Source organism: Myxocyprinus asiaticus, chromosome 28 (assembly GCF_019703515.2).
Source record: "Myxocyprinus asiaticus isolate MX2 ecotype Aquarium Trade chromosome 28, UBuf_Myxa_2, whole genome shotgun sequence".
Classification (NCBI taxonomy): Eukaryota; Metazoa; Chordata; class Actinopteri; order Cypriniformes; family Catostomidae; genus Myxocyprinus; species Myxocyprinus asiaticus.
In genome coordinates this window covers 22,751,042-22,775,358 of record NC_059371.1, presented here as the reverse complement: position 1 = coordinate 22,775,358, position 24,317 = coordinate 22,751,042, and the positions used below count along the sequence as shown (strand labels likewise).

At 38.7% G+C, this 24,317-nt stretch overlaps 1 protein-coding gene across 7 annotated transcripts in view; it reads right to left on the bottom strand.

Annotated features, from left to right (window-relative positions):
• The window catches only part of LOC127418985 (agrin-like), a 417,085-nt gene that overhangs the window by 11,208 nt on the left and 381,560 nt on the right, over positions 1–24,317 (bottom strand). For 4 of the 7 annotated variants that reach the window (XM_051659953.1, XM_051659954.1, XM_051659958.1 and 1 more), the window contains 10 exons: positions 22,472–22,606; positions 20,296–20,386; positions 19,474–19,638; positions 19,144–19,255; positions 12,622–12,738; positions 12,072–12,255; positions 11,491–11,578; positions 9,492–9,515; positions 7,343–7,375; positions 1,276–1,500 (listed from right to left, as the gene is read on the bottom strand). In XM_051659953.1, coding sequence (XP_051515913.1) covers positions 1,276–1,500; positions 7,343–7,375; positions 9,492–9,515; positions 11,491–11,578; positions 12,072–12,255; positions 12,622–12,738; positions 19,144–19,255; positions 19,474–19,638; positions 20,296–20,386; positions 22,472–22,606 — 1,174 coding nt within the window. The remainder of the gene's footprint in view (positions 1–1,275; positions 1,501–7,342; positions 7,376–9,491; positions 9,516–11,490; positions 11,579–12,071; positions 12,256–12,621; positions 12,739–19,143; positions 19,256–19,473; positions 19,639–20,295; positions 20,387–22,471; positions 22,607–24,317) is intronic. The other 3 variants (XM_051659955.1, XM_051659957.1, XM_051659960.1) reach the window with 1 other exon arrangement.

Genomic DNA, 24,317 nt, shown 5'->3' with positions numbered 1-24,317 from the left:
GTCTAGGGATATATCATATCTTAAATAGTGTTGCCATGGCAACACATTAATTATTATTATTGCTTTCTTCCTAGGTTTGAGTGTTTTTGAGGCACTTGGCATGCTTAAAATTTCATGAAATTGTGCACACACATTAGAGTCATTGGTCATTAGGACAGAGCAAAAGTTCACAAATGTGTGTGTGTGGGTGTGTGTGTGTGGGGGGGGGTCTCTGTATTGCCCCCTTTAAAATGGGCGTGTAAGATGGCCTCTGTAGCACCCCCATTTTCACCTAAAGTCACCAAAATTGGTATAGTTCTCATGAAGCCAGACAACTTTCATAATTATAGTTATTAGCTCCGCCCAACAGGAAGTCGGCCATTTTGGATTTTTTGAATATTGCAGTCTCTGAACTTTTAAATACTCCTCCTAGGGGATTCATGAGACTGTCACCACATTTAGACAATATTATGCCAAGACACTGAAGATGCTACATTGTGAATAGATTTTTGATAAATTGAATGGTGTTGCCTTGGCGAATCATTAAATTAATGCCAAAAAATGGGAAACAGGAAGTGTCTTATATCTTCTGTGTGCAATGAGTGATTCAGATCAAAATTGAGATGTATGTTTAGTCTTGGGGGCTAATCACATGGATGTGACTATTTAAAATAGTCCTCTTATATTTACCCAAACTGCTTCAAAATTGTTTAGAATAATGTCAAATGCGAAATGCATGTGTCCACCTTGCATTGTTTTCCAAAAGCCACTGGGTGGAAATGGACCCATGGTGCTTGGGCCCGTCATTGCTGCTTATAAGTAGTATTAAAGGAAATATTAATAGTGGAGACAGGAAAAAAGATGGGAAAAAGTGGGAAAAAAGGCGTAATCAAACCCAGGTAGTCCGCATGAGAAAAACACATCAATACCGTCGTTACATCCCACGTCACGGCAGCGACACTAAAGGAAGCAGTTTGTCTTTAATTTCTATGTTTCCACCAGACTATTGGAGTGCAAACAGCTGTGCTGTGTGGCAGGTGCTATTTACACCTAGTGCAAATAGTCACTCCAAATATACTGTAAATGTGTACAGCTACTATTAAATAATACTGTGGGAAACTAATGTCGAATATATACAGTATGTATCTGCAAGTATAGGCAAAACGTTCTATGGCAAACCTGTTGCAAAAATAAATGTCTACAACTACTGACAAACATTTCTGTGGCAAACCTGTGGCAAAAATGGACAATTGGAATAAAACTAATGAGTTGTCTAATACTGTAGATGCAGTGTACCTGCTGGCTTTGATTCGTATCCAGCGGTTAGTGTTGACTTGCACAGAGGAAAGGAGCACCACAGGTTTGGAGCCCAGATCATAGGTCATCTGGACACGGCCATCCACAATGGCGAGAGCGATGTAGTCGGAGCGCTCCACTCCCTTTCCACTCCACAAAATCAGACCGTGGGTAGCCTCAGTCTTAATACTCAGTTCAAATTTATTCACCAGTAGGGCCTTCTCACTAGATCAAAGAAAGAAAGGAGTTGCAGTTGCAAATACATTCCCATTTCTGTGACACCATGTTAACTGCAGGATGTGCATTAACCCAGAGACTTACCTGGTACCTTCAGAAAAATACTGATGAAATTATGAATTAAAACTCAAAGATATAGTTTACCTAAAAATGTTGTTATCATTTGCTCACCCTCATGTTTTCATTTTTGGGTGAACTATCCTTATAACTTTGATAGACTCCAAAACTGTTACCTTGGAAAAAATGCAGTCTGTATGTTCTATGTGGTTTGATAAACTAATGAGCAAAATTATGCAAGACTGAGCAGTTGTGGGTACTGAGATCCTGAGGGGTCTTCCTGGTACATCATTAAACTAGGTCACGCTAAGGGGGGATGGTGGAGGGCTTTTGAACACAAATGCATGTGTTTATGTGTCTGATAGAGAAGGATGGTGACACACTTTAGTTTATCTTAGTTAAGACTTCCTATTTTGCCTGAAAGCTCCAGATTTTCTGTTCCTGTATGGGGAGCGCTGAGGAAAGATGTCCATGTTTGTTGCTGTCTGATGTGATTTTTGATCTTGTTCCCTGGATGTAGCCCCTCTATAGGCAAGAGCATTGGAAAGGTGACATCTGCTTGTTCTTGGGAGGGCAGTGTCACATTGACAACAATGGGCTACAGAGATGGAGCTATTGTTTATTGTAGGTCATCAGGGAGCCGACAGCCTCCAACACACCTCGCACTCCTGCCCCCTCCCCGAATACACATAGATATCCTATAGAGTAAAGTAGCTAATTTTACAACAATCTTTTGTTCTTGTGGTATATACCTGTATTGGCTAACATCAAGAGAGTCATTATTTGAGTGAGTGAGTGATTGAGAGAGTGTATTTTTGAGAAAGAATGGCAAATAGATGTGTAGGGGCTTGTTTGCTAAATCAGGTAACATGTAAACAAGAGTAAGACAAGTGACAACAACACAAAATCAAGACAAAGGCAAAACACAGAAAAGACAGGTTTTAAAAAAAACAAAAACAAAAAAGCAACAACAACAACAACAACAGAGAAACAGAGGTTTGTGAAAACACAATGGACACAATACACAGAAGCAGAGAGAGCAGATGGTGACTGGTCTTTTATCTTCACACCACATCACACTGAAGAGAAACACTTTTTCTGCAGGTGTAGCACACTCAACCAAACTGTGATCTCACCAATGGTGTTTATTTGCGAGTGTGTCTGTAGCTATGTGTCCTGATAGTGTAAAGTTCAGGTGTGCAAGTGCTGAGACTGAATAAATTAGCTGCTGAAAAAAATAATCCCCAGCTACAATTAATCTAAAATGGTTTGCTGGTCTTTGCTGGTCTCACAGCCTGGTCTGGCCAGTTTGCAGATTTTAAATGTGTTTTGGGCACTTGTCAGCTGGTCAGGCTGGGAGACCAAATGGCAGATGAGCTAAACCAACTGAAGACTAGTTAGACCAGGTAAAGTCCAGCTTGATCAGGTTGTGAGACCAGCTAGACTAACTACTGACCAGCTTCGCCAGGCTGAAAGACCACTTAGACCAAATGAAGACCAGCTAGACCAGGTGAAGATCAGCTTGGACAAGTTAAGAGACCAGCAAAACCAGGTGAAGACCAGCTTGGCCAGGCTGGGGAACCAGCTAGACCAGTGATTCCCAAACTTTTTACAGTGGCGTACCCCTCCAAACATTCAATATCCTTTCGCGTACCCCCTTTCTAACGCATAGATAACATTCACACAATTTAGAAAACATTTATAATTAACACAACTATCTTTGTAAAACAACCCCTTTATATTAAACATGTTATATTTGTATATGTTTTGTACATGTTATATTAATCATACACAAAATGAATAAATGGCTTACCAATTGAGATGTTTATGCTAGATATGAAACAACTGCATAACTTGAAAACTCCCCCCTCATCGTGTCGTGGTACACAAGAACAGCGTTCGGTTCTGTGCCTGGAATTGTGCATCATTGCAGGTATGGCATTGCCGGCGTTGTGTCGAACTCTGTTTCCCCATTGGGATCTGTTTACGCCCAGCAGATCTGAATGGGGGGAACAGTATCTGACGGTAACAATCTCCACTGTCAGAATGTGTTCCCCCATGCACATAGCTAAGCCTAACCCTTCCCTAACCTACCCTACCCTACCGTACCCTACCTACCCTAAACCTAACCCTAACCTACACTACACTACCTACCCTAACCATAACCCCATACCCTATCAGGGCTAGGGGGAAACAGAGTTCGATACAACACCGGCCGAATTCGAGCACTGCGGGTAAGTATCTGTGCAATTGTGTGGTCAGCTCAAGGTGCTTTTTTATGTCACATTTGACACTGTTAGCAAGGTTGAGCTCATTTGCTGAAAAAAACATCATGCAACAATGTAAAAACAGGTCTCTAGCGTGCAAGCAAATGTGAGTGAAAATTACTGCGTGTAAATGTGGAAAATTATTTGGCCACACCGGATGTCTGACAACTGTCATCAAAGCTTATGAACATATACCATCAGAATCAAAACTCCCTATGCGTCTAGCCTTAAATACAAATTACGCTTTAAACTGTGAAAAAAACAAAAAAACAAAAAAAACAACAACAGACAAACTAAAATCGTGGACGACTGACATGTGCGAGTGTGGTAAAACAGTGAAGTATCAATTTTACTTACTATCACTAAGCTACGTCACCTAGCAGTATGCTGGGCTGGTGAAAAAAGTTACTTGTGTGATGCATAACGCATGAGTAGATGCATTTTTTAACCGCAAATGATAGGGTTATTTCATTGCATTTTTATCTGACCTTTATGACACAACCATTTTGGTGTTTCTACACTAGAGGGCACACAAAAATATTTTTGCCAGGGAGAAATACATGAACTGGGTTTGAATGTTATTTTAGACTGTGATGAAATTAAAAGAACAGTAAATCTCAGAATTTTATTTGCATACCCCCCTTGTCACCTCACGTACCCCCAGTGGTATGCGTACCCCAGTTTGGGAAACACTGAGCTAGACCAACTGAAAACCAACTTAGCCAGGCTGAGCAACCAACTATACCAACTGAAGACCAGCTTGGCTAGGCTGAAAGACCATATAGACTTACTGGAGACTAGCTTGGCCAGGCTGGGAGACCAGCTAGCCAACTGAAGACCAGCTTTGACAAATGAAGACCAGCTAGACCAACTGAAGACCAGCTTGGCCAGGTCGGGAGACCAGCTGGACAAATGAAGACCAGCTAAACCAACTGAAGACCAGCTTGCCAGGCTAGGAGACCAGCTAGACCAACTGGAGACCAGCTAGACCAACTGATGACTAGCTTGGCCAACTAAAGACCAGCTGGGCGAACTGAAGACCGCCTAGACCAACTGAAGACCAGCTAGACCAACTGAAGACCAGCCTGTCCAGGCTGGAAGACCAGCTAGACCAGCAAACCATCTTAGGCTGGTTTAAACTGGGGTTTTTTCAGCACGTCAGGTGTAGATTTATTTGAGAATTTAACCTGTAAGACTAGAAAGAGTCCAGAGTCAAACGGTGCATGTTGTCTCTAATGCGGGGAGCCATACAGCTACCTTGAAGATCAACGGCAGTTTTAATTAACGGAGTGTCTATTTACAACCCGGTGTAAATAGTATCTGCCACACAGAGCAGCTATTTGCACCCTTATAGCGTGGTGGAACCACAGAAATATACAACAAACTAACCAATTCATGTTGCTGTAGTGGTGTGGGGAGTAAAGACGTTGTGTGATTGTGTAGTGTTGTCCTAGCGACCGCGGTTTGAATCCATGTTTTGTCCCACATTTTTCCCATCCGATTTCCTGTTTACAATCTTCATATTTCCTTTAATATTACTTAAAATAATAGATAAAAATTAATATAAATGTTGATTTCAGCGCAGTGATTTGGTCACGGTGAATGTCGGGGAGTGCAGAGAAGGGTATGATCCGGAGGCGGGGTCTATCGATCGCACCTGTTTGTGCGTGAAACCATGGTTAATGAATGAATGAATGTTACATTTATATGATGCTTTTTCTGACACTAAACTCAAAGCACTTACTGTAGTAAAACTAAGGTTATTTTTTCTAAAGTAAGGTTAAGGTAAGATTTAGAGGTAGGGGTTAATGTAGTTTGTCTGTGGGACTCTAAATAAACACAATAAACACACTGCAGTGATGCCCATACTGTATGTTACTATTTAAATAGGGGTGCAAATAGTATCAAAAACTATTTGCACCAGGGTGCAATTAGTATCTCCCATTATTTGCACCAGGGTTGGGGTGCAAATAATTTTACCACTATTTGTACTGGGTGTAAATAGCATATATAATTATTTGCACCAGGGTGCAAATAGCATCAGCCTTTAATTAATCAGACTATGAGAGCAGAATGGAAGCATGAAATCAGACAGCACCCTTCCATGTCCTATCCGGTCTGCCACACTACAAACTAGCTGACTGACATCTCAAATTTCATTTCACAATGTTTGTGAACTCTACGAATGATTCTAGAGTTGGAAATAACATATCTTAACTCTTTGATTAAAAAGACAGAATTTAATTATGTAAATTGTATTGATGAGGCCGTGATGCCGTAAAACTGAATATTTATTTGCTGTAATTGAATTCTTACCCAATGAGACACATGTAATGTGCTGACTGGACTCTTTCTACTTTCTACAGACCTTCCCTTGCACGGCTCCAGGCCAAAGCACCTCTAACAGGGCAGCTAACTGTGATTATACACCACTCTGCTGAGCACATTATTGCTCATGTCCCCTTAGGATCTCAAGCATCTAGAACATTCTAAAGGAAGGCAGTGCTTAAACAATTAAAGCTTGATTTCATGAACAATAATTTGGATTAATTTTAGATTATGTATTTTACTTTTAAAACTTAATCTTTTGAGAGCAGCTTGTGTAACAGGGTGGTGCATTATTTTCTCATAACAGGAAGAGCAATCAGGCTTATTCAAACTGTCCACCTTTAGGGGGCAGTGGCTCAAATGGGAATAGCCATTAAATGCATGTCTCTCACAATCAGCATTACATATTAGAAAAATAAACATGGTTGAGATATATTATCACTAGTGCTGTCAATTGATTAAAAACTTTACTCAATATTGAATATGAATATTTAATTATCAAAACTCTATTTCAATATTTTGCTGAGAAAATCCACCAAGTAAAGATAATATAATAATAAGAAATTGTTGTGAAAGGCAAGTAAATTATTAAACAGACATAATAAAAAAAACATGTTTTTGCATTCCATCTGCACACTTTTTAAATGTTGATCTATGTAAACATGAGCTAGACTGCATCCTGTCTTGCTGTTTTTTTAGTGTCTCTGAGAGCCGCATTGTTATGATACCGAGCCTATTAAAAAAAAAAACACACACACACACACACAATGTACAACTTTTAAAAATGCATCTCGAGTCGAAACCCCTGCATTTCATCTCGTAGCACTCTATCTAGCTGCGTTCTTGAATGCAAGAAGGCAGCCTGTGTGGACGGACCCTTACTCATTAAATGTTGCCTGCCTCAGCAAGACATGTTCCCTGTTACAGCATACGGGTCAGAGGACAAAATAACATGTTTTAACACATTTTTTATTTATTTTATTTTTTTCATATAATTAATTGCACTAAATGAATATGTTAAATTGACAGCACTAATAATAACATTTCAGGTTCGGTTGTTCCACAACAAACTAGGGATGTGCTACCTGACAAAAAGCCCTGGCCTTTAACCTGTGCAGGGTGGCTTGGTGTTGGAAAGTGGCATGCCACTGAACACAGTTCAGGCAGAGGAGACTCACCTCTGGTCAGATGGGTTCTCCAGTGACTCAGGGCTTAGAAGAGCAAGGGAAGAAATGATAGGCATGCAATAAGTGCAAAAGGGTGGAGGGGAAGATCAGGGATCGCATAACAGAGACAAGAGGGTCAGTACAAAGAAGCTGGAGGGCCAGCAGCATGACCTTACTAGATTATTCCAATCTTAAATACAGCAGTTATGCCAGCATGGGCAAAGTCATTAGGTACACAGACAACCAAAACTACAGTAGAATACTGTATTTGTACCAGTATGGCACGGCAGTGCTATTGTTCTGTAAAGTAATATGGTTGCTTTACTGCAGTTAACCTACAATTCCATAATTTTCAAAAGAGCTAAACCAATATCATGTCTATTCGAGGAAAGCTAATCAAATGCTCTGTTCTAAAACTTAGTGCGCTGCCTACAGATACAGTATAATAAGGCACAATAGACGTGCTCCCAACATGAAACATGTTCCAAAAGGTAAGCAACTTAATTATGCAGCCCCCGTAGATACCTTGTTTTTGTCAGGTTGGTGGTGGACGAAGCAAGATAAATTTTAATCATAAATATACTAATTTTTCATTTGTTTATAGTTTAGTGTAATTAAAAATGTATTATTTTACCAAATCTGTGTGTGCTATGTATTATGTTTTTATTGTGCCATTAGCTTAGCAACATGCTAATGTGAAACTCTATTGAAATGAATTGCAAGTCTCCCATGCAGAGCGTTATTCGTGTGGTGTGCAGAGTTGCTGCTTATGTACAGTTCAAAAACATTAAAAATCTGTCACTTATGAGGTTCCATGATGTTTATGATACTGCCCTAGAAGGAAGCTCCCTAACTAGACAGTAGGCAGCACACTATGTTTTGGAACAGAGCTAAATACAACATACTTCAATGTTCGAAAAAGGTCAATGGACAATTATGAAGAAAGCACATTTAGGAACAGGTCACTAAAATCTTAAGCATGGGTAAATTGATCCAAGGTTGCCGAGCTAAAGAGAGAGAATAAAGACAAATGGACACAGTAAACACTAACAGATACTGTATATTACTCCACTCCAAAAAATGTAGTGCCACAATGCCGATGTCCTCTGAGGAATTCATTTACTTTTAGGGCTCTGTTCAAAACCTGATAATGTTGAATTGATGACACTCATTCTGGAGGGCTGGTCATCTTTCTTGGTTGAGATAAATTTTAATCTGGCACTTCATTTGTACAGGAAGTGACAAGCATTAAATCCTGGGCAGAGTGAACGTCAGTGCAGAGGGCCTTGTCCTTAACTATTATTGATGCCAGCGGCGACTTACGTTCTTTACTGGATGAAGACTCTTTAACTGCGGGCAGTTTTTTGAGAGACAAATCCTTGATTAATGTGCCACTTTCGCTTTTATCTTTGGGCACAATTATTAGAAATTACTGTTAGTAATTTGACAAACAATCTTGTCTTGTCTTAAAAGCTGAGCAGAACTTTCCATGGAGCATAATACAGAACATAATTTCATTTAATCAAGCTGCCAGCTTTTTAAGGACTCAGTACAGCCACTTAGACACTTAATTACATTCAAAATGAAACAAATAATTTAAAATAAGAATCACTAAGTGGAAAACCATAACAGATTGAACATCTCTCTAATGGGGCAGTAAAAACCCATTTCAACCAGCATTAAAAAAACAATTAAATTCTGATGTATACCATGCTTTAAAAAGTTAAAGAAAAAAAGAATAATAAAAAAATACATGCAGTTAATAAAGGGGCATTATTCATATTTACATAAGTCATACAGTAAATACAAACATAATTCTAAATTCAGTTCAGATAATTCCATGCATGATTCCTGCAGGAATCTATCAGTGTATTTGTTCCTCACAATGCTCATTATTCATGCTAGGCATGCATTTCTGGAAGTGGATTGTGATGCAGCTGATGAGAATGCAGCCTTCCCTGGAAACAGACTACCATGTAGAAAAACACATACAGTTTCTGATAGATGGGCCCTGAATTTTTCAAAGTATTTGCCTATATGTAATGTAAATGGGATATGGTAAGGTAATATGAATGCTTTGTGTTGGGTTAAATCAACGGTTTGTGTAAAACGTTAATTTGGCTTGTTTAAATTAACCCCAGAATGGCTCTGGGTTACTTACTCTGGGATCTCATTGGTCAGTTGGCTTGAGAGTAGAAGGAAGAAAAAAGAGGACATTCAAATAAGACAGACAGAACATGGACAAAAAATGCTAAGTATCCAGACAGACAGACAGACAGATAGACAGCTAGACAGACAGAAAAACAAACAAACACAGCACATAACAAAGATGGGATACACTGTGTGTCCTAAATTTAGGTTCGCTCATGTACAGTAAGTACGTTTAAATAATAAGTGTTGTGATGTGATGTGCATTTTGTCAGTCGTATAGTCAATCAACATGGCAGGGGACAGACTACAATATTGGAGACATTGCAATAGGACATAAAAAATATACAGTGGCCCCACAAAGTTTTTTGACACTTAAGCTGGCTCTTCACTAGCAGACTCAGAACAATTCGAATTGGGTGGGAGTTGTCACACTTAATGACTGTTTTCGCTAATCTTGCCCTCCTAGTCAGTGAGCTTGTCACATTTACTGATTAAAAATGGAGGGAAGGTGTCCCACTTAACGACTGCCTTTGACTTTGTTCTGTGCCTTATCACTGCAGCAGTAGTATAAATATTAATTTACAACCTGGCTACTCATAATCGTTATTGTATATTTAAATGGTTCCTTACCATGTACACTGAGTTCGGCAGCGATCTCTGACTACTTTTTCTTTTAATGGTCTGTCATGATATGACATATGAGATAAACTTCTCCTCCAAATGCACCGTCCACGAGCGCTTTCCAGACGGCATGCTTTTTCTGCAGAAAAAAATTTCCTCCTTCATCCGGCAAAAAAAACCCTACACTTTTTGGTCACTGCCTTGGTGGCATGTTCCTGCCCCGCCCACAGTCAGTGATAATTTCAAGCAAGTCAGATGTGTATTTTCAGTGATTCAAGGTGTTAACTCAGCTGGTCCAGACAGTCAAGCGATTAACACCTCCTGCTGAAAGGTGCTAATGGGCGCTCTGTGTCCCTCTGTCTGGCCAGTGATTACGTTAATGAAGCTAACACCTGAAAATCATTGGAAAAATCAGCTAGTGTAGAGCCAGCTTTAAGCCACACACTTAGTGTATGGATATCTTTGCAGCAAAATATCAAACCAATAGGCATTTTTCTAAGGAAGTATAACAAAAAGACTTTTCAACCAAGACATATAAAGAAGTTTGTTAAAAATAAATTCAAAAGGGTTCAAAATTAAGACTAAAAATGTTTTTGGACACTTTCTGGTTATCAAATGCTACTGGAACATGTTTATAATTAATGTGATGAACTACACCTGTGGTTACTCTGCAAGGACACCAGGGAAACGGACTTCTTACATACACTAAACACGTGTGAGAGAAGTTTTAGCATAATTTGTTTGCAGATGTCACTTGGTTTGTCATTTTGTATCTAATGCAATCAGATTTTTAGTGTGACTTAAGTGTCCAAATAATTTTTCTGGCCATGGTTTAACACTTGTGTCGAGTTCAAAAACTCTGTCCTTTCTAGTAGAAACAGAAGTAACCTGAATGTAATTTCAGACCCTGGTGCTTGCAAGACACTTCGGATCAACCAGAGGAATAGAAATCAACTGATAACTGAGGAAGGAAGCAATTATGAAGGCATGACCCATCCAGAGGAGCTTTAGGATATGCGATTTAGTGGAGACCAGAGGGTTTGAGATCCTAGTATGGGAGTGGAGGGTGAAGGAAATTTCATTACAGTATACTGTACTGTATTAGCTTGATATTCTGCAATGGCGTGCAGTCAAGCAGACTCCTCCGGGTGCTGCGCTAATTGGAACCAACCAGAGCTCACAGAAAACCAAAGAGACAAGCAAGAAGAAGTGGTAATTTATGATTTCAAGTCATTAGCTAAAACGAAGAAGCACATAGGACCTAAAATGGGGCTTGAGTAATTTTCTTGTCATCTCCCCACATTGACTGGTCCTATAGAGACGGAGCACTCAGGGTGGATTATGATTGTAAGGGAGGTCACTGACATGAGGACGTGTGCCGACATTACCTCTTTGTGACTCCATTGTGATATTCAATGAAAGTGTGACCATCAAACGCAATGGCCTCTGTGTCCCCAGCGGATTTCTCAAATATTGCTGGATGGGAAGAGAGAAGACGGAGTCAAATTACACCAATCGATGTGAGGCACAGCACTGTTTAATTAAAGGAAAGGAGGAAAAGTGTGATGTATCGCAGGCTTCATGCTCGTGTGGGTTAATTAGTGTTAAAGATACATCGGTAAGACCCAGCAAGGTTAATGAGGTGAGCAAAAGTTCTTGGGAATTTGGAGGGAGTCCCAATGTGTGTTTGTGTTGGGAATACAAATTGAGGGAGGACAGTGATTTTATATTTCAAGTTTGGAGGCGTGGATTAAGCTAAATCTACAGGACTATATGTGAAGCTTTGGCTATAGACGCCACTAGCTATTTCTTTTAAACATGCCGTAAATGTTGATGCATGCTAAAGATGCAAGCAAATCTTGCCTTATAGGAGTGTGATAGGGAGATAGAAGAGGATATATTGGGTAGTAAAATTTTACAGAAAAGAAAAGCTATATGGAGGAGGGTCAGTAGTAAGGAAGGTACTCACCGTCCTGGCAGTGCTGACCAACAAATCCGTGGCGGCAAACGCACTCGTAGCTTTCCAAAAGGGGGCTGCAGCGGCCCCCATTCTCACAAACATGTTTGGAGCATGGGTGGTGGGGGTACATTGACACATCACTGGAGTGTAGGGCATTATCAGCCTTCAGGATTGGAATGCCCATCAAAGTAATCTACGCCCAAATGAACATCAATACATTGAACTCACTGAAACATATTCTGGTGACAAGTATATGAATATTATGTCAGCAAAGCCTACTAAGCCTGTCTAAATTTGTCCCCCCACTTTTTGGGAGATAAATATTATATTTAGGCTTGGTCACAGTTTTAAAGCTGGCCGTGTAAAATGACGATTTTCAAACCAAGATGAAGCCTCTGCCAACCAGTAGCATTGTCAGAGGACTTATCTAGAGCATGCCGTAAGCAGTTATTGCATTATGCCAGAGTTTACTTACCAATGTCTGCCATTCTTCAAATCAGTTAGGATGACTGGCTGAATGTCATTTCACGTTATTAAAGTTACATTAAAGGGATCTCACCTTCTGAATGGCCCCTTTGAAGCCATCTTTGATGGCGGCAGCTCTAGCTACTTTGCGGAAATCAGCGGCTCCACCCACAAAGAATGACTCCTTCAAGTTTAGATCTGTGTGCTGATTCTGCAGAGAGCCAAAGTCAGTGTGAGGACCTACATGAGCATCAACGTAACTCTTTTATCCTCTATCCACTCATCTATCTACCAAACTAACAAAAAGCCACATTATTTAAGACAAACCCTGCTATAATGATAATATAGTTTGCTCATAAATTGTCACTGGTGAACTGGTGGAGCAACTCCAGTAAAACCAATCAATGTAGGAGAGGATGGTTACATAAGCCAATATATTGATTGAACTTTCACACCTAATCTTTATTCACATCAATGTGAGTGTTGTATTACAAACCTTAATTGATTTAAGCTCAGTTGCCTGAATGGCAAATTACTCTGAAACTAACACATAAGACATAAGACAAGAGGAAAGAGGTAAGAAAGAAAGTACAGAGATAATTGATGCAATTTAAATGAGGACGATTGATATGGATGGCTTTTTAATGAAAGAATGTAATGGATGCATGATTGTTCCAAAGACTTTTCAAAATCTGAGCAGTAAACTATAATTGGTGTAGCCTATTGTTTACACCGCAGATGACCATGTAATGAGCATTTCTGCAACATGCATGAAAATCACTTTGGTTACAGTGGGATTTTTCAGCATGTGGCTCAACTTAAAATGAATTAAAATCTTTACTTTATGTAGGGCAATAGTAGCCTTGGGTGAAAGGCAAGTTAATTGCCAGGAAAAAAAGATGGGACATCAACAGCAATGCCAATTTTTGACATGTGGTTCTGCTCTTATCCCAGCACTAAAAAAGAAGAATAGCTGGGTACAAATACAGGTAAAAGCTTGAAAAAGCTCTGGCTATGGACCCGCGGGGCAGTCCAAGCATGTGGTTGGGCCAAGACAGCATAGCCAGGAACATTCTCGCCCAGCTGCTGTTTGATGTGGTCAGAGACATGTGCAGTGAGAAATCCAGACATAAATCCGCAATACACCGACAACCACAGGCTGGATGAGACATTTCAGTATCTAGTTCTCTACCGGAATGAAATGAGACTGAGCAGGTGATTGGAAGTTCTGTAAGGAAGTTTCCCCAAGGGCCCAAAAACAAATACGACAAAAGAACAACTCTTTCTCGTTTTATATCACACTCACTTCCTCTCACATCACTTGCAATCACTGAATACAAACCGATAATCTGTTTGACTGATATCTTTTACCAATATAAGACACTTTTTTACACCGCTCTGAGCTTAATTATGGCGTTTACAAGTAAACGTAAACTAAATTACAGAACGTAGTAAATTTCTAGTAAACAAACTTAATATTTGAATGTGTAGTTTTCATAAATTATTACAGTGATTCATGCCTAAGTGAGATGCCGTTTAAATTTTTATGATTGTAGTATAATAATTATGTATTTATCAACATTTTGAAAAGCAGAATTAAAACAATTAAAAGTTGGTTCTGCGGGGCCTGGGTAGCTCAGCGAGTATTAACGCTGACTACCACCCCTGGAGTCACGAGTTCGAATCCAGGGTGTGCTGAGTGACTCCAGTCAGGTCTCCTAAGCAACCAAATTGGCACGGTTACTAGGGAGGGTAGAGTCACATGGAGTAACCTCCTCATGGTCGTGATTAGTGGTTCTCGCTCTCAATGGGGCGCGTGGTAAGTTGTGCGTGGATCGCGGAGAGTAGCATGTGCCCCCACATGCTGGGAGTCTCCGCGGTGTCATACACAATGAGCCACTTGATAAGATGCGCGGATTGACTGTCTCAGAAGTGGAGGCAACTGAGACTTGTCCTCCGCCACCTGGATTGAGGTGAGTAACCGCGCCACCACGAGCACCTACTAAGTAGTGGGAATTGGGCATTCCAAATTGGGGAGAAAAGGGGAAAAAAATAAAATATAAACAAAAATATCAGCATGTTGGCTATTTGACAGTAAAACATTATTATCGGTATTGGTCTTATAAACCAGTTTCGGTCAATCTCTATCAGTCAACAAAATTATTTTGACCACAATATGTTTCTGTAGTCTTCAGTGAGACTGTTGTTCTGCTGGTTGTCCATCTGAATTTCTCTGTGTGCATCTCATCACACATCAACTGTAAACGTGAGCTCTTTTAGGCAAAACAGCATCATTAGCCAGTGTTTATATTAAGTGTGACTAAACCAAGATGATCACACATGAATGCTTCTTTTTTAATGGCAACATTTCTGCTATCAGATCTGACAAAGAAGTCGTTTCTGTTCATATTTTTATCAAAGATTTTTGGCCTACTATCTCTTTCAGCAGAAATCCAAAAATTGCATGTTTGGCCAAGATTTTTCAGTGGCCAAAATTTCAGTACATCCCTCAAAAATATTGCCAAAAGCTACAACTTAAGCTATGACTTAATAAAAGTAAATAATCCAAACAACAACTGAACAGAACACAATTTAATACTTCGAATGTAAGCAGTATGCAACTAAAGACAAAAGGACAACTCTTTCTAGCTCTGTATCACGCTCCCCTCCTCTCACAACGCTTTCTCTCCAGTGATAACACTGCGTTTTCCACGCCATCGGTCTTTCCCTCTCTCTCGCAGACTACATCCACAGCGAGGCTGTTTAATGGCCCTCCCACGCAAGACTAATGAAGACATTTCATTGTTGTTGGAAGGCTGATGAAACAATGGTGGTCAAATGATAACTCTCTCCCTCGCCGCCCCCATACCAGCTGGCCTGAGGTGAAAGCCAAATCGCTCTTTAAACCATCTCTCTCTCTGCCTTTCCTTTCAGCATATGGAATGGTTTGAAGATAAAAAGCCCTCGCTTCCATTTGTTTGTTTCTCTACCTCAGTGGTTCTTAACTGTTTTGCTTCAGGACACAGATTTTACATTGGACATCTAGTGGTGACCCAAAATTGCTTATTGGTAATGAAATATATTATTATTATTATGTATTTACTATATTTATTATATTATATAAGATAATAATTTAAAACACAAAACACACTGCGGTCAGCAAAAAACATCTTTATTCTTACTGCCTTAATTTAACGTAGTGTAGTCTGGTTCGAATTTTCTTTTACCTTGGATACTTTGGATCCGTATTTTGTCTGCGTTGGAATCTGAGTTTGATTAGACGCACAGCCTTTGATATACCACCAACAAAACATATGGCAGGCATTTTCTCCTTTCTTTTAAAGTTGATAAGCCTAATTATGCACAAATATATGCTTAGTTGCATTTCATTAAGTGCATTTAGCAGTGTATTTTCCCTGCTGTCCATGACCCTATCAGAACACACCTGCAACCCATTTTTGGGTCATGACCCACTAGTTGAGAACCACTGCTCTACCTGATCTTGACTAATTGAAAATGAAGCTGACATGGACAGTAGGCTATTCAATGTTGCTCTTGGTGGTAATGAGGATGTTGATTGGAGAAAGTGATTCCAGACTTCAGTCATTACCTTGCGTGATTTCTTATATCCAGACAGCACAAAAAAAAAAAAGAAAAAAAAAAAAGAGCACAGGGGAAGGAAGAAAAAATATGTTACCAGTGAAGAAAACACAAGAGTATGTCAGTAAACACAGAACAGCATGCAGCAGACTATAAGCCTGAGGAATAAAATATTCACACACATAACTCAAGCTAGACACTTAGCATGCAAGGCACAAATATATATATATATATATATATATATATATATATATATATATATATATATATATAGTGTGTGTGTGTGTGTGTGTGTGTGTGTGTGTGTGTGTGTGTGTGTGTGTGTGTGTGTGTACAGTGTCTCAGAAACGAATGCTCAGAATAAATCAGAAAGGACATAAAACTCTATGTTTTACACTACCGCACTCACACTATTTATTTTTGCTTTATGACATGGTGTAGTTAGAGTCTGTTCAGTAGAATGGCAGAGGCCATTGATGGAATATAAAATATTTCTCTTGGGTTTTTTTCTGCAGAAAGTGCTTTAGAAGAAGACCCTACTAGTTTCTTAAATTTTTCTGCTATCATCCTCTCATGCTTTCCTTTTAATAAGATTTTCCTTTCCTACTGCTACAATAAAGCACAATTTTCACTGGTAGGATTGTTTAAAAAAGGCATACTTTATTTATCAAGACTGAAGTGCCTATGCACAAGACTACATGAAGCTAATCACAAATTATACTATGTGACACTATGAGGATGAGGGTTGTGAGTTGATGGTGTAAGACAGCAGCCTGATGTCATTGTTCTACTGTCATTTTTTGGGTTTGACATGAGCTCACGCAGAGGATGCTGTGACTGATCTGAGTGGGTGCAGAACTGCACTGCGCATGCAGCAAAATAGACACAGTGTCATTTCCAAATGGCAATTAAAAGCAAAATGGGAGCACAGACAAAAGAACACATGCAAAAGGGGCAGTTTCGAAAGCCACCCACACATGCACCCAGATCCTGCATCAAAGGCATAACTTGCATCCAAAGCGAGCATCCATAAAAAGCACTGAACAAAGCACAATGGCCCATACCACTCAATACTGACAAAAACATAACAAAAAGTTGAATGGTATTACTATAGTTTTTGGACATGTACCATGGTAATACCATGTGATTCTATGAAGTTTCTTGAAGTACCATATGAATATGGTAATAAGTAGGGATGTCCCGATACCATTTTTTTGAGAACGAGTACAAGTACCGAGTAGTTGATCATCAAAATGGTGTTTAAATAAATGAATTTATTAAACTTTAATCAAATGAAAATATAACAATACATTTTCAACATAATTGTAACAGTATAAGGATGGGAAAGGAGGAGGCGGGAACCGGCTGAACAGTCAACAGAGAGGTTTAATGATATAAATGAACTTAAAACAACATAAAACATTAACGAACACAGACACACATGCAGCGCGGCTGTGTGCGTTTCTCTCTCTCCCGAACTGGTGTCTCCGGCTCCCTTTTATCTCACTCTCCCACTGATCAGCTGATTCAGCACCGGCCGTATACCCTCATGGTCCAGCCACGCCCTCCTCCTCGTCACAATAATATTGTATTATTTTTTTATCAAATGAAGTGCTTATATACAGAACCTCACAACACAATCCAAAATACAACACTGGAGATGTATTTTGTCAAATAAAGTGCTGCATAACAGAGCATCACAGATGTTAGATACTGCTTTAGTATAATACAATTACTACTGATTTATTATTATTATTATTATTAGCTGTAGTAGTTTTACAGTGAATATTACATAACTTTACACTAGTGATATATTTGTCATTCTTTTTTTCCTATAAATTTACCTTTAATTTTGACAGAGCTTTTACTTTGAAGTGTTTGTGTTGTTTTGACCAAGGAGCTCTGACGTTATAACGGCAGCTTCCCACTGTGGAAAAGCTGGTCGCTACGTGACTCAAAGTGATTATTAATCCGCAAAAGGCTGCAATTTAATTAAATGAGTTTGTACTCTGTATGTGCCTTGTGCTACAGTGTGAATTTGCACTCAGCTTACTGTCATCTGCGACAAACAGTGTGTGCGATGCTCATGATGATGTTTTCCCTGTATGAAACTTGGAGGAGCCTTATGAGCAGCTGGCGTCAGTACAATATTGTCTCCACACATTCACAAGCACTCACATTTGGGTTACATGCAAACTATATACAGTTGTGCTCAAAAGTTTGCATACCCTGGCAGAAATTGTGAAATTTCTTGTGAAAGATATCCAAAGCCTTGAAAATGCCAGTCAGTACTGTTCAATCACTTATTGAGAAGTGGAAAATTCAGGGATCTCTTGATACCAAGCCAAGGTCAGGTAGACCAAGAAAGATTTCAGCCACAACTGCCAGAAGAATTGTTCAGGATACAAAGAAAAACCCACAGGTTTACGTAATGACACTTGTACATCAGATGGTTTCGGTTTTTGGTATCGGTATCGGAACATCCCTAGTAATTAGTCAGTACCATGGTGCAGAATTTATCCAAGTGCCATGGATTTACTATCATTTTGGACATGTGCCTTGGTAAAATCATGGTATTCTTTGAAGTACATTAGAAACCCTGGTATATATGGTAATCAGTCAGTCCCATGGTACTCATCCAAGTACTATGGAATTACCATGGTTTATGGACATGAACCCATGTAATACCATGGTATTCTTTTGAAATACCTCATAGTAGCATGTAAATACCATGGTATATACTGTAAATATGGTAATCATTCAGTATCATAGTGCTGTATTTTTCCAAGTGCCATGGTTTTACCATCTGATGGTATCACTATACCATGGTACCGCCAGAGTACTTATTCTAGGGAACAACTTTGGCACCAGTTTGAGTTGTTCTTTAAAAGAAGGGTGACAAATGTTGATTTCTGAACCTCCCTTTGTCTGTGGTAACATGGAGCCAATTTTTCCAGAATATTGGGCTTAAATATGGGCATATGCCAAAAAAGACACAGATCTAGTGATATCATACCGGTGCCTCTCCTCTGACCGGATCTTTGCCATTAATGCTGATCTCTCCTTTCCGGCTGGCCCGCTCCAGATTCACTGTGTTCCACTCATTCAGCTTGATTTTCTCTCTACTCCTATAATCACAGATGGACATATGTGCACACACATACACAAAGAGGTGGGTGAAATATTTTGTTTTTGGTATGCACCTATTTAGTCACTTATGGCTGACATTGTAAAAATAATTAGAATCTAATCATAATAGCACTAGAGAGAGAGAGAGAGAGAGAGAGAGAGAGAGAGAGAGAGAGAGAGAGAGAGAGAGAGAGAGAGAGATGTCATTAATGTTTACCTAATGATAGCTGGCCCTTTGCCCAGATCATATCTGAACTCTAGGATACCATCATTTAGGGAGAGAGAGATGAAATCTCCTTTTCCGTCCATCTTTTGACCATTGTAGAAGATCATGCCTTTGGAGTCATTGGCTAGCAGAACGATAGTCATGCTGAATTTTTGCCTATGCAAAAATAATGAAAGCACAATACAATTAGATAAGACACAGCATCAGTGTGTATCATCATGACATATCATCAGAATAAAGTATCTGTATACTTTAGTCACACTTAAAAACAAATGACTGCATTATAAAACAAATAATCAAACCCAATGCCATTTATATCAAGGAGAGATCCCACAAGCTCACTTTTGTAAGCAAAACATAAAAAAACATTTTTTTTATTTTTTTTTATAGGTTACTAAATTATATTTCAAATTCAAAAACAATAAATACAGTATAGGACAAATGTATTTGGACACTTTCTGGTTGACCAAAGTTAATGGAAGATGTCCATAGCTAATGTGAAGAATTCCACCTTTGGTTACTCTGCTAGTGCATTTGTGTGAATTTGAGGGGAACTTAATTACATCTTTAACTTACAAATGACATACATCTACTAAAAAATCAACTTGGGACCAGCTGGTTTAAAGTAATTGCAATTAAAATTCTGGGAAAAGCTCTAGCATCATTTGTTAGCAGATGCAACACAATTAAAAATTTTCATCTAATGCAGTGAAATGTATACATTTTAACTCTGGCTGAAGTGTCCAAAAGTGTCCCAATACTTACTGGGGCCACTGTAAATTTCAAAGCAATAGTCAACACCTCAAGGTATACCTCAGATCCTGGCCATAGAGATGAAGGCCTTTGAGCTCCAGATATGAGTCCCCAGTGAAGTATGGAATAAAAGCTCCTCCCTTGTCTGACACTGAAAAATATGAATCCATTATTGAGGACATGATCCCGTTATGCCTTGCAGATATAACAAGTTTTGGAGGGAATGAAAGGGAAGGAAACAGCATATAGCCTACACAATCCCACGTACACACATAACCATCAACAAACACCCAGAAACAGCACTGTTACTCAGCAAAGCAAGCATTCTGCTGTAATTGCACAGGATTAGCACATACTCAGTCTGGTGATGGTAGACTAAGATTAAAAAGATAATTAGCTATTGTTTAACTCAGCGGCAGCTTCGCTATTGTACAGGGGAACACAAAACACTCACAGACACAACAAGGAAGTGAGCAGTCAAAGTTGACTGTGAGAAAGGATAGGCTTCTTTTTCTACCGTGCATTCAGGTCACTCATTTAGACTTTGTTTCATGTAATAGTAAAGGTCAGGTCTGCTGATAAGGACTGAACAATCACAGCACTACTAAAGAACTCACCACAGATCAGCAGTATGGAGGACTAACCAAAACACTCCAAATTAAATAACTTAATCAGATAAAATAAATAAATCAGTAAATAAATGTACAAATTTCATTTAGAATGAAATCAATAATCAATAATATCAATAAGCAATTAAATAAATCAATAAGTAAATGTACCAATTTACTCGAAAAAATCTATTTATAAACAATTACATAAATAATTAAATAAAAACACCAATTTGTTTAGCAATTTACCATGAAAATGCAACTATTAAAGTAATAATTTTTTTTTTTTAAATAAGTAAATGTACCAATTTATTTTGAAATATACCAGGAAAACACAACAACTATTGTAAACCATTTCATGATATGCACTTTCACAAAACTAACAATGGATTTTTTTTATTTTATTTTTTTATTTGTCATAATAAAAATATGTATTTCCAAAAGTTGCTTTCAATAATAATTAACGACTAAAAGACAATTCATGTATTAGTTTGGGTCCACCATACTGCTCTTCTTCACAGATAATGGGGAAATGTCACTATTTAAAGTCTGGTGTCTTTTGACTTACTTCTGATATCATAATTTTAAGCAAGCACATCATATTTATCTGTTACCCATCATTTTCTAAATCTGCTTGCATGAAAAATTTCCTTCCACTCCATGTACTGGATTTTACCTACTGGCCACTTCCAGTAGGGAGCACTCATCTGTTACGATGACTGATTTTGTCATTTCAGAGAAGCCAAACAATGCTAGACATCCTCTTATCTGAGAGAGCCACTCTCCCTGGACACTTTGCCCAACTGACTCCCCATTAATCATGATGCGCAGCTGACTGATAGAATTACTCATCTCATTGATTTAAGCGATAAAAAAACTCTGTGTCTGATGGATGCTCTCAACTCATTGATTCTGGTTCACATCAATTTATTTTAATCACCTGCTAATGGAGACTTTCTTAGTCGAAAAGGTGACTCTCTGGCCCCTTTTGTTTGACAATTGTGGGTTGCACAGGTGTGTGTGTGTGTGAGAGAGTGTGTTTCCAAACCTTTAATTTGGTCTTAGCTTTCCTGATGCTTGCAGTCTAAAACATCTGTAGGAATTTTAATGAGGCGAGAGAGAGGGAAAAGCAATAGAGTACGAGTGCTAATGAAAGCTTTAAAATGGCAGCAGAATGGAGTTTCTCCTCCCTGGTTAGGGTCCAACTCCCCAAGGATGCCCCACTACTGAAATCTGCATGAAGAATCCCCCACGACCTACCATACATTTGATCTTCCAATTCAGGATGTAAACCCAGACATAGAGTAAAAAGGAAACTAGCTTCAAATTCCAACTTCCCAGATGCCGACACAACATTATTTTAGCTGATAAAGCCTATTTTACAGTATGGCATCCACAGGAGGTCAACTGGAGTTAACTGGACAGTTAACAATCTCACTTTTCCAATCTACTATAACCTCATCCTGTTTTTACCCCTCAATAATTCTACAGCAAATATCCAAGTCGGCCCAGTCAATCCCAGCAAAAATCAATAATGAAATTGCAACTGAGAGGTAACAGTTATTTTGGTCCTTCGGAGAGTCGATACACTGATTGTATTTTTACTATGATGTACTGTAGTACTTTACCTTTTTCACAGTGCTTGCCTTCACGTCCCATTGGACATTCACATTTGTAACCTCCCTCAGGCAGGACTTGGCACCGTGATGACGGATGACATTTATTGGGGTCGCAGGGGTTGTGGGCATCAGCACAGGTTGGACCTGTTAACAGAAATGGACATTCTTGAGACTTGGGGGACTTATCAGCTTCCTTTTCCTTCTCATACAGACCAGCGACTAGTTATGAGGGTTGAGTGCCATTCAGAATTAAATTGCCTTTTCAATTTCAATTCCGGAATTTAAATCGAAGTAGCAAAGATGAAGCAAAATTGTAATTCAATTTTGAATTTAAGAAAATGGTATTAAAATGGAATAAAATTCAAAGAAATTTAAGTAACTGCAGTAATTGTAGTTTTTAATAATACAATACATTTTTCTGTACGAATTACTCAAACTTATCGCATAACACATGGGGTATTTTCAGAAACATTAGATAGAACATTCAGAAACATTTTTTTTGTTTTTTTAGAAATATTAGATTTTGAACTAATATTTGAAATGCCACCTATAAAAACCTGTATTATATTTACAATTATTATACAACTCTCTGGAATACTTGATTCTGATTGGTCAATCGTGCCATTCAGCAGTTTGATATTTCTGAATAATGACCGCAAATTTGAGGATAACGTTATATTTTACTGGTCATTTGGGTATTGTGAATAATTTCCTACTTCTCGTCTCACTCTGGAATCCCTACAAGTAAGCTAATAAAATAATTTGAACTCAAATCAATGTTTCATGTTCACTTATTTATTTGGTCAGTAGTCTTAAGACGGATAATGTACAGTCAAAACACCAACAGAACTCCAACGCAAAAAAACTGGTGGAATTCAGCTGTTTCTGGAGACTCCACAGCCTCTTTCTTCTCACATAATAAAATAAATTAATTGCAAATAAAAATTTCATGGCCATTTCTTTATTAATTTGGTAAGTAGCCATGTAATAAGAAAGTTGAGGTACTTTATCACAAAATAAACCCCTATAGGGGTTACGCTTAGGGGAGCATTATTTTGCATTAACAAACAGCAGACTGTACATTATATCTTAAATGTTCAATTTAATTTGACGACTTTTACATTATGGACCATAGTGAAAGAATACATAATTTCCAGGAGTCTTCCCAAAATTTTCAAAATTCAGCTAAACAACATGAAGCAGGCTTATAAAATGGAAACTTTTAACAGCCTATTTTGTTGTTTGGTTGGACTGATGAATTTTCTCTGTTGTGTAACTATGTTGAATTTCTTTAAATGTTTCCACTTCTAAGTCAGCATGGAAAATTCAAATCAAATTCAAATTCTGAAGTTTGCCCAACCCTGCTAGTTAAGCTTGTGTGGAGAGCTGGGTGAGTATTTCCACTTGAGGAGAGGCCATTTTCTAAAAGGATTTTACATTATTACAATTCAAAATTAAGCTATAGAGAAGAATGCTGTGCTTCCACTCTCCTGGATTGAGAAACTGTGAAACAGCTTTAGGTCAGTGCTTCTGGCCTCATCAGAATCCTCCCACGATCACATGAAGCATAGTAGGAGATCACGCCACGGGAGGCAGCAACTGCCTGCTGTAATGAAAGCTCCTGCTGTGTTCTGAGATACTCGACTAGGTGTCTCTCTCTCTTGCTCTCAAACTGTAAGGCTGTTCTATCATGAAGCCAGCGCAGCAACCCACCAACTTACAATCCTGCTCTTTAAACAGTAAAGGTTATCCCACATATTTATCCCTCTAGCCAATTTCTTTGTGTACTCTTCAACTTCAAAGGGTCTTCATTTTCCAACACACCTCATTTTGAAGAGTTCTGCCACACTAAACT